General features: G+C 36.9%; 2 protein-coding genes across 2 annotated transcripts in view; one reads left to right on the plus strand and one right to left on the minus strand.

Annotated features, from left to right (window-relative positions):
- Nucleotides 1-308: 308 nt before the first annotated feature.
- On the minus strand, nucleotides 309-6,095 carry LOC134533842 (mediator of RNA polymerase II transcription subunit 7). Its single transcript, XM_063371535.1, has 3 exons — nucleotides 5,714-6,095; nucleotides 4,469-4,759; nucleotides 309-2,334 (listed from the first exon to the last, which is right to left on the minus strand). Exons 1-3 carry the CDS (start codon nucleotides 5,903-5,905, stop codon nucleotides 2,119-2,121), a joined length of 699 nt encoding a protein of 232 aa, XP_063227605.1. The 5' UTR covers nucleotides 5,906-6,095; the 3' UTR covers nucleotides 309-2,118.
- A 194-nt stretch (nucleotides 6,096-6,289) lies between these two features.
- LOC134533843 (tyrosine-protein kinase Btk) overlaps nucleotides 6,290-14,348 on the plus strand; it is a 406,493-nt gene continuing 398,434 nt past the window's right edge. Inside the window, exons 1-2 of the mRNA XM_063371537.1 lie at nucleotides 6,290-6,367; nucleotides 6,897-7,066. Coding sequence (XP_063227607.1) covers nucleotides 6,917-7,066 — 150 coding nt within the window. The 5' untranslated portion in view covers nucleotides 6,290-6,367; nucleotides 6,897-6,916. The remainder of the gene's footprint in view (nucleotides 6,368-6,896; nucleotides 7,067-14,348) is intronic.

Here is a 14,348-nt window from a genome sequence, read left to right on the forward strand (position 1 = left end):
TCATGCATTGTTGCAAAGTTTGATCAAATAGTCATTTTATATTGTAACGAGAAGGTTTAAATAAATGAATAAAAATACGTAAATTATTCAAGAAATAAGAGTAAGTCTATAATGAGTTGTCTTAAAACATTTACTTAGGTGGAGTCATAACTCTCAACACTCACTTGGCCTCAGTATGCTTTTATTTTATGGTAATTGAACAAAAACTTATCCTACCAGGATCTGAAAGGTCTAGATTCAGTACCCAGTACAGGATGCCTGGTGGAAGATTAGATGAATGGAGTTACTTAAAAATAATTAAAACTAGGTTTCGAGAAATTAACATTTATTTTATATAACAAAAACTTACGAGATTTTAAAAGTCAATCTTTTCGTTACATTTACAGTGATTGGCTGGAAATAGGGTACCATGTATTTACATACTTGTTAACCAACTTATCTTTGTGACCAACTTGGAGAGGGTATCAAACCCTTTAACATCTTCAAATCTTTCTAACACAATAATTAAGTTAAATCATGTCATAACATCAGCCTTGAGGGACTTGCAGACCGGTGATCCTAGGCATTTCCGACTTTCGGCCACCAAAGTTGCGAACATGTTTCCCCGGGCCGGAGCCCGAGTGAAGTTACATCTAAAATCACGAACTCCTTACCATGGGTCTCGATGACTCATGTGAGCACACCTTAACACTGCGGTCCACCCTTCCAGAAGGCTTCGGCCTGGCTGGACCAACTATCGCAATCGGAACACAAGCCAGCTGAGTGGGCTACTTTCTTTTTTCATGTACACTGTGTGTAGTGTACTTTCTGTTCCTACTCCGTACGCCCACAATACCAGAATCTAAAGCAGGCAAACAAGCCATTTCTACATTAGCTTATTTTGAATTTTTTTTCCTTGCATATGAACTCGCAGTTTTTGAATTTGTTTCTGCGACTGCTTTTCAATTTTGGCTGGTACGTGTACTTTTAAGAAAAAATACTTGTACCGAAATGACAGCTCAAAATCATTATCTTGAAAGTGAACAGAACAAACATTTGTATATTTGTTCGGTACACAGGAATCATGGTTTATTTTCATCACCCGTTTGTTATATTGAACTGATGAATTTTTGCGAATGGAAAATAATGGAAGTGTTAATTTAGTACTGAATGAGTTGTTTCTGCAGCAAATACATGGCACTTTTTTGGCACTATTAAGTTAACTTTTTAATCATTAGTAAGCTAGCAATTACACGAGATTGGAAAGAAAAAAAAAGTTTTTGAGTGATTGTGGTATTGCAATAAAAATTTTATTTTAAAGGTGAGAATTAGTTGTGTGTGCTTCCTCAGCAATTTTCCAATGTGTGTTTGTAATCTTTCGAACTAGTGATTTTGATTATCTTTGACCAAAATGTTAATGACACTTCACTGCCGTGAAAAAAACATTCGTGATTTGTTTTCCATTACATCACAGTAAACATGTTATAATTCACAGTTAATCCATAAATAAAATATTTACCACCTGCTATATTGAGATAAATGTACTTTGCACAAAGAATTTTACTGGAAATATTTATACATTTAGCAGTACTCTTGAGGCAAGAAAAACGAATGCTGTAAAAAAAATGCAGAGGTCAACACTGGTACCAAGAATGCTACTAGTTTTACATAAAAAATCTTACACGAGGTAAATCCATAATAAATTTGAAATATGGCTACAAGTTCTGTTTTTATAAGTTTGATGCGAGGTTCATTCTAAACAACATATTTGTGGTAATGGAATCCCCACATACAGCCCAACAGCGCATAACCTAGGTATGTCGTTCGAGTGAAATTAGTTTTTATGTAGCAAATGATATTGAACTACTTCCCTCATAAGATAATGAGTTTTTAGCATTCAGTCCATTGAAAAACATCTTTACAGGGTTTTACTGTATTTCCACGGTTATTATTTTTGCTACGTTCCTAATATTTTGAGACCTACTAACTTTTATCATTGCCAGCAGGTATAAAATACAGCATGCATTAAATTAAGAAACTTGTGGAATATTCAAAGTCTACATGCTGAACTGTGTTTATTACCACTGCACACGTGATAATATCAGTCTTGTAGTAAAGGGGACGATGACGGTGGGTCCCTCAGTAGCCGTCGACCGCAAAGTCGGACGCGTCGTTCCACATGGCGTCGACGATGCTGCACATGAGCCTGTCGAGCGGGTTGCAAGCGTCGCCGGCCGACTCGTCCTGATTCTGGGCGTCCATGCTGTCGTACAGCTCCGTCGGGATGAGCAGCTTGGAGTCCGTGTCGGAGCCGTCGGGCAGCATCTGCAGAGCCTGCTGCAGTATCTCCATCACCTGGAACCACACCCTCGAGTTGTGACGCTTGCTGACCAGACCAGTCTAAAATAAGTCAAACATGGCTCAATTTTTGGCCACTTAGAGAGTAGCCATGTCATTAAACACGTGTCTACACCCAAAACCAAGAGCTGTGGTACATCTTTCATTAGTGCAAATTTTTAATTTAAGAATTTCAGGTTACGAAGAAGCACTAAAGAGCCATCAGTAGGGGCGTGCATATTTCGCGAAAAGATTCCGAGACTAGTTGAAAGTTTAAACACTGTACGATTGTCTGTGTTTCGTGATTGGGTGAGTTTCTTTCACGTACATGTAGACTGTAACAACATCAATCACAATAATGCAGTGCGGAAGCAAGCGCGTCCTGATTGGCTCGGTCAAATAAGGCAATGACTTCTCTCTCAGACGGCCGCCAATCACAAGGAAGAAACAACTGGTGCGGGTATATCTTGTTGCAGTCTCATAGGACTTGAGATTTTTTCGCGAAAAATACCTGCCTCTAGCCATTAGATGGCGTAAAAATTAGTTTTTTAAGCATCAAAACATTTTCCAGGGGAGTATTTCAGGAAGCAGAAGCAGGTCTATAACTAAACTTGTCAAATTATAAAACTATAAAATCCTGGTTCCAGGAATTGTATTTAAAAAAATAAGGTTAAGCTATAATTGTATTGTCAAATTTATAACAAAAGAACATTACAGAAGAATATTTAATGTTTTAGTTGAATTATTTATAAATTACTCATTAATATTTGTACTGAATTGTTTTATGTACAAATTTTAAGTGTAATGTGTAAGTTGATCAACATAACTGTACTTGATTTGTACTTATTATTACAAGTATTTTACTTTTTAATGACAATAAATACAAAAATTTTTTTTATTAATAATAAAATGAAACCCATTAATTTTAATGACCATATTTTTTTTTTAGATCATAAAAACTTGGCTTTGCCTATGATAATAACTAAGTATATATTACTGTATATACCTGTGTGAAGCCAGTTCCAATTTAAGATACATCAATTCACATCAATTAACATTAAACTCCGTGAGCTGCCTGCTCAAAAACATTGTGTTGTGACATGGACATAAAATCTTCTGGTATCACGAGGATGATAGCAATGAGGTTAACTATGAACCCACACGTCAACTCACTGCTTTTAAATAAACATAAAATCCCCGTTTTCTCTAAGACCTTGTAATATGCCCACTTCATTTAAATGATTTTGCTTATTATAAATGTATAAGATATAAATGATTTTATTTTAAGATTTCATTAAATATTCAGTAATCGAAACCAAGTGCTACTGCTTGGTTGAAAGGAACTCTTCAAAAGAAGCAGCGGCGGGATAAGCACCCATTGTCAAGAGACGTCCTGCTGGGCTGCACTCTAGGGCTGAACGGCCAGCCACGCAGGAGCTAACTGTACCAGCCACGATGACTAACCAGTTTCTTCCTTTCCTGATGGCCAATGGGGAAGTTGCATTTCGAGGCCAGTCGTGTATTAAATTTTAAACTGTTATCCAAAATATCAAACAAATAATACTTCTGATTCAAGAAATTCATGTACCAATGTAAAAATTTCAAAAGTATAAAAATTTAAATTGATCGTAATAGAATTCTGCCCACAAACATGAAATTTGGCTGTGGGGGCGGAGCTTAGATTTGTCCGATGAGTGCTGGTTGGTGGACCGGGAGAACTAGCCTCGAGGGACAATGTGATGAGTAGAATCAACAGACTGGTTACCACCTCGAAGGCGTACTGACATGTCAGGCATTTCGAAGGGTCACTGCACCGTTGGGCATTCGATTGCTCTGGGGCCAGAAACTTAAACGCCGATCCCAGGGAATAAATAGTATTGGACTTTGGAGGGCATGAGAAAGTTTGAATCACCGAACCATAAGTCAATCCGTTATTTTCGCCAAAATCATAATATAAACTGAACAACTATTATTTATAATTAGTCGTTAACTGAACCTCCAGCAGCTGAGATTTTATGTGGCCATTTTTGAATTCAATTGTTTTATTTATGTCTGATCACGCAATCACAGTTTTGAAATTTTACCCAGAGTCTAGCCGGAGCAAGGACAAGAACAGTTCAAAGGACGTAACTGACGTAGGGCGGGTACAAACCTTGTCGAGCTGCTTGTGGAAGCGCTGGGCAGTCTCCAGGCGCTGCCTCCTCTGCAGCTCCATCATGACGCGCAGGGTCTCGCGCGCCTGGTGCGGCCGGAACTCGTTCAGCAGGTGGTGGATGTGGATGAAGAGCAGGGTGAGGTCGTCCACCTTCTCCTGGCGGCGTGGCGAGTCGGGGCACAGCACCAGGAGATCCAGCAGGTCCAGGAAGTTGACGAGCAGCGAGTGGTTGAGCTTGCGGAGCTCGCGCCGCCGGTCCGAGTGCTGCGGGTACAGCCGCTTGATGCCCTGCGGCAAGGTGACGACACCCTTCAGCCCTGCACAAAGTCCCCTTACTCCTAACTCAGTTAGCGAGCCATCAGGAACGTAGCCAGGAGGGTCCGGACCCATCCCTTCCAGGTTTTAAAAACTTAGCAACGTAGCTACATTAGGTTACAGAGAGATTATATTGCAAGGAATTATGTGATCTTTAGTGGGCTACAATAATGTACTGAAGTAATTGCAACCTTTATGTTAATACCATATATAAGCATGGACCAAGGTGTTTTGGATTGGGAAGATGAATAAGCTTGATTTGCAAAAGATATTGTTGTTGAGAAAAGTAAACAAGTTTATGGAATATATTTTCGGTATCGTGTTCTATACTTAAATAATAAAACGTGATATCGCAAAATATAATAAAACGGCGGGATAATAGTGTATAATATACCATAGGAATTGTATATTTGGTATCGTGTTGTATCAATGCATAGGTAGAAATGAATCACAGAACAAAATACCATGGGAAATATTACTTCGGTATCATGTCCTATGCTAGAATAGGTAGGACTGAAGTACAGAACATGATCCAGTGTGAAATATTCCTTTGGTATTGTGTCCTATACAAGAATAGGTAGGGCTTTAGTATAGAATACAATAACCGAAAGTTAGATTGGTAGAGAAACATGGTACATGCAAAACAAGCATGTGAATGCTACCCACCCAAAACCCCCCATATTCTTGCGATTGTCCCGTAAGAATGTAGGGGTGGTAATGACGTCAGCGCCGCCATGTTGATGACGTCATTAATATTTTCATGGTATCGGAATCTAGAATACTTCAAAAGAATGACTGTATAGTCAACGTTAAAGTACTTAAATTAGCTGCATCAAAATTATACAAATGTGTTCAGACACACCTTAGTAGTAAAATATAGGATCCGATTTAGTTATTTGTTTTATACAAATAAACTATACACCTCACCTGGCTTTCAAGTGGACGAATGATGGCATCATCAGCATTGAAATTATTTCCAAACATTGAATACTGGTCATGGATAACTGGCGGTGGCCGAGGCGCTCGGCCCCTTCTGATATTTTCATCAGTGTACTGATTGATATACTGCACCGGGGGCAGAGGCAACGAGCTAACTTGAACTGTGTCAGACGATGCCATTTATCTATCTTTTTGCTGTACAAAAAAATAAAATTGGTATTCAGTATACTTCCTAAACGCAACGAAATGGTAGAGAATACGTTAATAAATTACAGTTTCTTAAAACTTATTGAATAAAAAAAACAATCACACAATTAACCAACTTCGTAAACGTCAGTGTGTCAAACGAAAACAAAACCGAAATAAAAACACCAGTTTCACCAACCTTGCAGAAAATGTTTTGTATATTTTTCTTCGTTCGTTATCTTTTTTAATGTAATACTTTATTTAAAATATTAACAAATGTAATTTTTATTTCATGTTTATTGTGTTTTAAACTTTAAATATCATCATATTTAAGCTGGGTGTGATTTTAGTTTGACAGGTTAAATGGGAACTTGTTTCGTTATCAATGGTGCTCAATAACGTGTCCGGTTTTCCGTTTTGTCCGAATAAACATCTGCTAGAAAGTGCGCGCCAATTGTAAGTGATTTATCTTGTATGAAAGTAGATTGTAAGATCTTTGGTTCAACAAAGGGCAAATTTATAATTGTGCTTCACTTCCATTTGTCAAAGATACAGCGGATTTTAAACCACCAGTCTCATTTCCTGTCACATTGTTTCGTTTGTTGATAATGCAATTTTTCATGAAACTCAAACAAACACTGTCTACTTTAGTTATACCAAAACCCTATGTGACCGTCACATTTAAAATTGATTTTTTTTAATACTTAAATGTACTGTTAAATAAACTAATAAGTTACTGTTATTATTTGTTTACCTTTTATAAGCAATTAAAGTTATACAACAGAGGAAACTTACCTGCCTGCAAAATTTTGTGTATCACATTTATTATCAAACAATTGTTAGAGTATTTCATGTTTGCGCTACATTATAACAGCAATTAATTTTTTTACAGAAAAACTTCTAAGTAGGTACCTACATGTTTGGATTTTTCTTGTGCTCTGAGTACTTACCTGTAACTAAGTTCCTATTTCTGCTTGTATTTAAGAGAGGGCGATTGTGGAGAACATGGCTGGGAAAGATGGTGCGGAAAAAGTTATAAAAGAAGGCTACATGGTGAAAAGATCGCAAAACAAGAAGAGGTTCACTCCCGTTAACTACAAGCAACGATGGTTTGTCCTCACACGACAGTTCCTCATATATTATGACTCCGATGATGTAAGTTTAGAACATTCTGACTTGCACCCCAAACTATTTGTTGGCAAGACTGATATTAATTGCACGCTTATAGATCAGCTTTGAATAATGATTGCATGTATTTATGTGTGTGTGGATATATTTATATATATGTGCATAAAAATCTCATAACTTTACCTAGGACAAAGATTTTTATCAAGTTTTTACCAAATAATATTAAAGTATTTGATGTTAGAATATTGTTAAATGGTAATTTACTTAGGATTTATAACAGGTTGCATATTTTAAACTAAGAAGTAATTATTGATGTAAATTACCTTTTTCTGAGATTTTAATGTACAATTTTTTTTTTTTTGCTACAGGACTTATTCATTACAACTATTATTATTGCATGCTATGTGCATGTATCTGCTATGGATGTTGGTATATTTATTTATAATTTTCTGTAAATAAATTATGTGTGGCTTCATGGTTCAGTTTCACTGAACTTAAAAACCACATCCCTCAAATAATTACAACCTTCAAAATCGCTGTGAACTTCTATCTAATATTTTTTTGTATCCTTGGGAAGTGAGCAGGTTTTACTTGTTCCTAAATGAAATTGCTTGCATTGTCTCATTGTCAAGTAAACATTTTTTATCAGGTATATTAGCTTAATCTCAAGTATTATAAATTTCTTAGTGTTGGATTTGTACTCTGCACATGTGATATTATATTTTTAGATAACACTGTTTCTAATATAAGGTTTACAAAATAATTTGTAGTGTACCAGAAGTCTGTAGTAACACTGAAAAAGATTTTTAATGCAAATGTTCTCCCCAAGCTTTATGAATCTGAATTGATATGAATTCAATTGAATTTAATTTAATTGATTGTCACAAAAACAAAAATAAATTCACATATCAATGGAAAAATTACCCCTTCTGTGCTTCGTAGAAGAAAAAAAATTGTTTCTGTTTATGTTGGTATGTGTGTACGTTTGTATACAAATTTCAGATTTTACAGCCTTCCCGTATATTTTCCAATTTGCATTTGAAGTAGGTTGTAGCACGCCACTGATAGTGTACACAACCTGATGAATACAAGATTATTGGTGTCCATTTAGAAGAATAGTTCAAATCAGAGAATACCAAGCTGTGAATTTATTAAGGGCTAAAACTTTTTTTTTTCACCTCCTACTTCCCACTTATTTCACCCTCTAAAAATATCTCATAATTTTGTATCTTGAAACTTCCGTTGTGGGCTTATATGTATTAGGCCCACTGTATGCTTTAGATTTAATTTACTTATAACTGTAACAATTACTCAGTAAGTTCTATAAGCTGTTCTTTCAAAATATTTTTTAATGTTTATAAAAAAACACACTACTATTTGGGTTCAGATGCCATACTGAGAAAAATGGGTATCTATTATTTTATAACTGTATATCAGTATTTCATGAAGAGAATAATATTTACATTCAATTTTATTTTAGTAAAAAAAGTTATATTTACTCATAATTCTGGTAGTCACAATGAAAATTGTATTATGAATTGCGACAAACATAAGATCTTTTAAAAAAAAAAGACCCTATGTAGAAATTGTTTCAATTATTGATGACTAATTGGTCCATTAATTATTTGAGGCGTTTGGGGGGTGGGGGGGGGTTTGTGTCAAGCTGAATCTCACCCAGTCTCACATTGAGGAGAGGGGTGGTCTCTGCAAATATCATGTAATTTATTTTTTTCACAAGAAACAGAGTAAAATTGTAAGAAAACTGTGTTTAAATATGTAAAATACTTTTATCCACTAAAATATGGCTAAATTACTACACTAATATTTATAGCGGTTATGCCACGAAGTCACACTTGAGACCACACCTGAGTCCCCGTGGACTGAATTATAATGAATATTCTTTTACGAATTTTAGTAGTTCCTATTTAAGTATTTTATTGTTTGATTTTCTCACTGAGTTTCTAGACTACATTCTGGCTTAAATACTATTCTTAAATAAAAAAGATTTTTTTTTTTTAATAAATCCAACACAATCAACCACAGATTTACGTATTTACACTAAAAATACACATTTAAAAAATTCTTATGTTTGATTAGGGGGGAGGGGGTCTGAGCCAAATCTCACGACCTCTCACCATAGGTAAGGGGTTGAAAATCACCAAATCGCCTCACGTAATTAATGGCAGCCCACATAAAAAATATTTCAACAATGAAAATATATTATTTATACTAACTTGTATTAGTCAATTTTGTTTGCATATACATACCTAGAATAACTTGGCCATAGACCGTGCTCAGAAGATACTATATTCTCACAGAAATACAATTATTATACATAATTATATAAGCTGTGTATTGTTTCTCCTTGAATAATTTCCTTTTAGTAAATACTATTTTTAAGATACTTGATATGTCTCTGATCCTACCTCATCACATGTCGCATGTTGTATTTATTGGCTATTCTACAGAATTATAAGATGATATAAATTGTAAAAATTTTATATTAATTAATGTGTGTCTGGTACTCGGAGGTTCTCTAAAAGAGAGAAGTTGGACGTCATTGGATTTAAACCATGTTTAACACACCACTTAACACAAAATAATTATTTATAGTTTTTATTTAATAATACACAGAATTATGTGAAAAGATACAGTTTACACATGGTAGATGAAACAGAAGATGCTGAGTACTCTCACTTAGTTACTTGTCCTTTTTATTTCTTAACTTAGCTTGATATCGCGACAGTTCTTTTGAGAGAGAAAGATACTATCGACAGTCTGAGTGACATGATAAGAGTACTATTACTTAGGGTAATTACCCCAGTTGAACAGGTTTTTAAGTAAACCTGTTTAAAAACGCTAAAGAGATTGTTGCGCGGCAGTTGGCAGACTTAAGGTTTTTTCAACTCCAGATTGTCCACTGTCATCGAATGACTTTGTTTTGTATCCTATTTATTTGAGCAAGTGTACCTCTGTTAGAGAATCAACGTCAGCGTCAATTTTAAAACAATAAAATATTTAACTATTGATATTTTTTGTTGCAGTCTGTAAAATGTTACATGAACTTGTGCCAGGAACATTGTCCATCTTTCGTTTTTCACAGAGGACTGTTTGCGAGCTCAACACTCAACAGCCGATCAGAGGCTTATGCAGATAAGAGATGTCGTTCTGAACTACTTTGCAAATCTGTTTGGGTTGAATGAGAAATGACCTCGAACTAAAAACGTTTCAAGACTGTGTGTAACAGTACGCACGCAAAAGTTAGAACATGTTTACCTGAAGTGTAACTGCGCCTTTAGTCACGAGGCACGATGGCAAGACACTTGCCTCACATCCCAGAGGACCCAGGTTCGAGTCCCGGCCCGGCTATCCTGATTTCCGACGTCCCTAGAGGCAAGAGCTGGGATGGTTCCCTACGATATGCCTCGACTGATTCGTGGTCAACCATCTCTGATTTGAATATTTTATAACTGTCTGTAATGACATTCATTGTCAGCGAGGTGTAAAGTCCAGTTAAAAATGACAGTTCTTTAAGGGGCCCGCCTGGTCAGGGGTGGTTTTAGTAAGGCGGGATGATCAGCGCGACGCTCGCTGGTGCTTCTGGCGCGGTATCGTCTCTGAACTGGCGCGCAGTCTTCTCGTCGTCCATAGGACAACTGTGAAACTTGAGCGGCGACCGTAACTTTATATGGCATAGAAATGAATCTAAAGGTGCAAGGCAAATCCCTTAAGTGCTTTCAAGAATCTGTTCCGGTTGTTTTGCGCCTAAAATGACTCTGAAAACACACCTTTTAGCCATTTTAACTCTTATAAAAATGCAGTGTAAAAACTTAATCCGAAATCAAAAGTAATTTTCGGCCCTCGGAGGATTCTTAAATGCTTTTCGTTAACAGACCCCACTCGGATACCTTGAGTAGATTCCTGAAGCTCTGCGCACCATATGTGTGCCCAGGTAGGCGGACCATTGGGCACTCCAGACCGTTGGATGCCGGACCATCGAAAGTTTACTGAATAAAGGTACGAAAGAAGTATTTCAGATTCATTGTTTACTTTGAAAGAAACAGACTTCCGAAAAAATAATACTTATAGTTATGATTAAATAGGGCGTAAACCGATGTGAAACCAAAAAAAAAAAACATACGATTTATTATGCAGATGATCAACTTTAATGGTAGTCTCCTATGGAATAGATTACCGAATGATTTTATATACATGTAAACATATTTTTTATTTTATTTATATGTACAACAGTTTATGTCTAGCAGTTGCGTTAAATTATATGGCTTGTGAAATGTTTTCGTCATTGGATACAAGTGGTGAAGTTAGGCTGAATTTTTAGTACACTCCCGTTTTAACAGTACTCGTTGGTGAAAATGTTTGGTTCTGCAGCACAAGCGCGGAGCGCTCTAGGTGGCGTGGCTTGCGCGCGGCCAAGCCTGGACTCGAAGCAGCGATCCCCGTCAGCTGTCACCACGCCCTCCGAGAACACTTGCATTCGTCGGAAACAACTGTTCTTATCAGTCTTTAACAGTATCTGATGAGTGGCCTAATCTACATGCGTCCGCGTAGTTAAACTTATAGGTAATTAGTTCACAAGACACTTGTCTGTCAGCGGTTCACATCGCGTTCAGTTGGTGATTAGCGGGAATAAAATCATTTAATCAGGTGTTGACGTTTGCAGTGTTTTAGTTGCCGCCAAAGTTTTTTTCTTCGCTTTGTTTTTTAAAATTCGCATCTAAGAAGAATAAAATAAGGTAGGACATTATTTGGTGCTCTAATTTTGTTTCTTTGGCGTATATGTGTACCTCGGAGGCATAAAACACTATGTCCACGTTTGGGCAAAATGCACTTTTAACCATAAACATGACCACCGTTTGACGTTCTTTATAGTGGAATACAACTCTAAAATCTGCGGTATATCAAAAATTCACACATTTTGAGTTGAAAATAGTTGAGTAAATAAGTGAGGTACTATTTAAAATTCTTTATGCCTCCGAGATACGGATATGTATGTATAAAGCGTGGACATAGTTATGTCTAAATTAAGTTTGTGGAAAATACGTTTTGAATGAGTGGCCGATTACAAACTCTTCAGTCAAACTGCTATCGGCACTTCTTCGACTGTGATACCCGAGGCGTCACGCGTTACGAGGGTCGTGGGTTCAGTATCATCCTGCAGCTTAGTGTGATTAGTGAGCATTGAGGGGCTATTCTAATGGTTCGGATCCCAGTACTGTATTGGCGGTCCCAGTGCTGTGTACTACCGCGTGATTTCAAGTGCCCCGCCCACCCGGGCACACACACGGTGCGCAGAGCTTCAGAATAACACACGCGGTTTGAAATCTGCTCAAAATATCCGAGTGACGTATGTGTACGAAAAGCATTTTATAATACGCTGGGGACAGATGAGTAGTTTTGTTTCCGTTTTTAAGTTTTGAACTGTATTTCCAGAAGAGTGAAAATGGCTACAACGCGTGTTTTCGTACAGCTTCTTAAATGCACTCATGGGACTGGCATTACACCTTAATCTCCATATCTCCGCCATGTAATGTTATGGTCACCGCTGAAACCTCATAGTTGGCCTCTTGGCCTATGCACGACGACAAGACCGCGCCAGTTCAGAGCCTTGTGCTTAGAGGCGACACGGCGGTAGAAGCACCAGCGCGCGTCGCACTTATCATCCCGCCTTACTAACACAAATACACTTATGACTGGCGGGTCCCGTAAGATGAAATTTAATAATATTGACATCCAAACCGCCGAACGATAAGACGTACAAAGAGACACAATATTTTACGCATTTTTTTTTGTGGTGCTTTGAGTTTAGATATGAGTTTTAAATAAATTAATTGTTTATTCAAACTTAACGAAAATCGTTGAATATTATTATGAGATGCCTTAAACTAATTTAAATGTTTTTCTTGCATTAATATGTACGAATAATGCAAAAAAGTTGTAATACTGCCGGAGTCTAATGGTTACGCAGCAGAATTGCCGACTGAGCTACCGAAGAAGTTGCCATGGAGTACTATGTTTATGATTGTTGATAATTTAACGGTGATAAAATTGTTGTAGAAAGAGTGCTTCTTATCATAATTGGAATCACTGGGACACTGGGGCATGATAGTGTATCTCAAGTGTTCAAGCCAAGCAGGCAAATGTACTGTTCACAATTTCCATTGACATCATCACCATCTTTATTATATTTATTTTTATATTTTTTATTATTTATTATATTTATTATATTTTATATTAACAGTAATGGAAAATAAAGTCGAAGTTAACACGTTTGCAACTCATATATCTCCACACTAACTTATTGGTGTAGATATGGCATTACAAATTTATGATTCAGTTTGTCACATTTTTTTAAACATCTAACTTAGTTTAGTTTTAATATATTGGACCCTATTATAATAATTTCTAAAATGTAAAGCAGCTCGTTATAATTTTTTTCTGAAATATGGGTGAATTTATTTTGAACTTTTGGACGATAATTTAAATGTCTTAGACCATTTTATCGGTTATTTCTTCTTATTTAAGGTGAATTTCACTACCGCTAGCTCTTGCGATTCGGCATTTTTATATGACCCATCAGTCGGAATCAATTTATTACCTGCAGCCTAATCTTCTCCATCCACATGACTGTGCCATGCACAAACCTGGGATTACGTCGACGATCAGGATCAAGTATTCGCTGCTCTGTGAACGTGATCTGCTCCATGCGTAGTTTCGAGATGGATTACGGAGTCGTAATCCGCCGAAGAGACTCGCGCCAGCTGTTCCTGCTCAGAAGTCCGTAAGCTCGCAGATGAAGGCGATCAAACCTTTTCCGAGTCTCGCACGGACAGATCTGCATGTTCTGTCTGTCGCCTCTTGTCTTGGATTCCACGTTTGCCGAAAATGATTCTTTTTAATTTTAATTCACGCATTTGCATGCGCGAACGCTGTTAACGGCTGTGGTGGCGTTTTTTTTTTAAATTTCCAATGCAGTTATACCAACCATCGCTTCTTTTCAAATTCCTTGTTTTTATAGTTTTTCAGAGACGGTGTTCCAAATACACGATCTCAATTTTACCTCGTAAATAAAACATTGAACATCAAGTTTCCTGTTTTTGCACCGACTTATTTTTTGTACAAGTCCACACCAAACATCAAGCCGGATATAACCGTGATAGTGATCTTGAGGCTGAGGGGGTGGGGTGGGGGGGATAAATGACAGGTTTGGCAACCCTGGGTGCACGCGGTGGATCGCAGCGATATAAATAAAATTTATCATAGAACACAATGGTGTTGGGAAACGCTCAAA

The sequence above is a fragment of the Bacillus rossius genome, chromosome 7 (assembly GCF_032445375.1).
Source record: "Bacillus rossius redtenbacheri isolate Brsri chromosome 7, Brsri_v3, whole genome shotgun sequence".
NCBI lineage: Eukaryota > Metazoa > Arthropoda > Insecta > Phasmatodea > Bacillidae > Bacillus > Bacillus rossius.

Coding starts and splice junctions, on each gene's coding strand:
- LOC134533842 (XM_063371535.1), bottom strand. CDS start 5,905: ATGGCATCGTCTGACACAGTTCAAGTTAGCTCGTTGCCTCTGCCCCCG. Junction 4,760..5,713: donor TTCGTCCACTTGAAAGCCAG/GTGAGGTGTATA, acceptor ACCTTGCCGCAG/GGCATCAAGCGGCTGTACCC. Junction 2,335..4,468: donor TCCACAAGCAGCTCGACAAG/GTTTGTACCCGC, acceptor GTGTGGTTCCAG/GTGATGGAGATACTGCAGCA.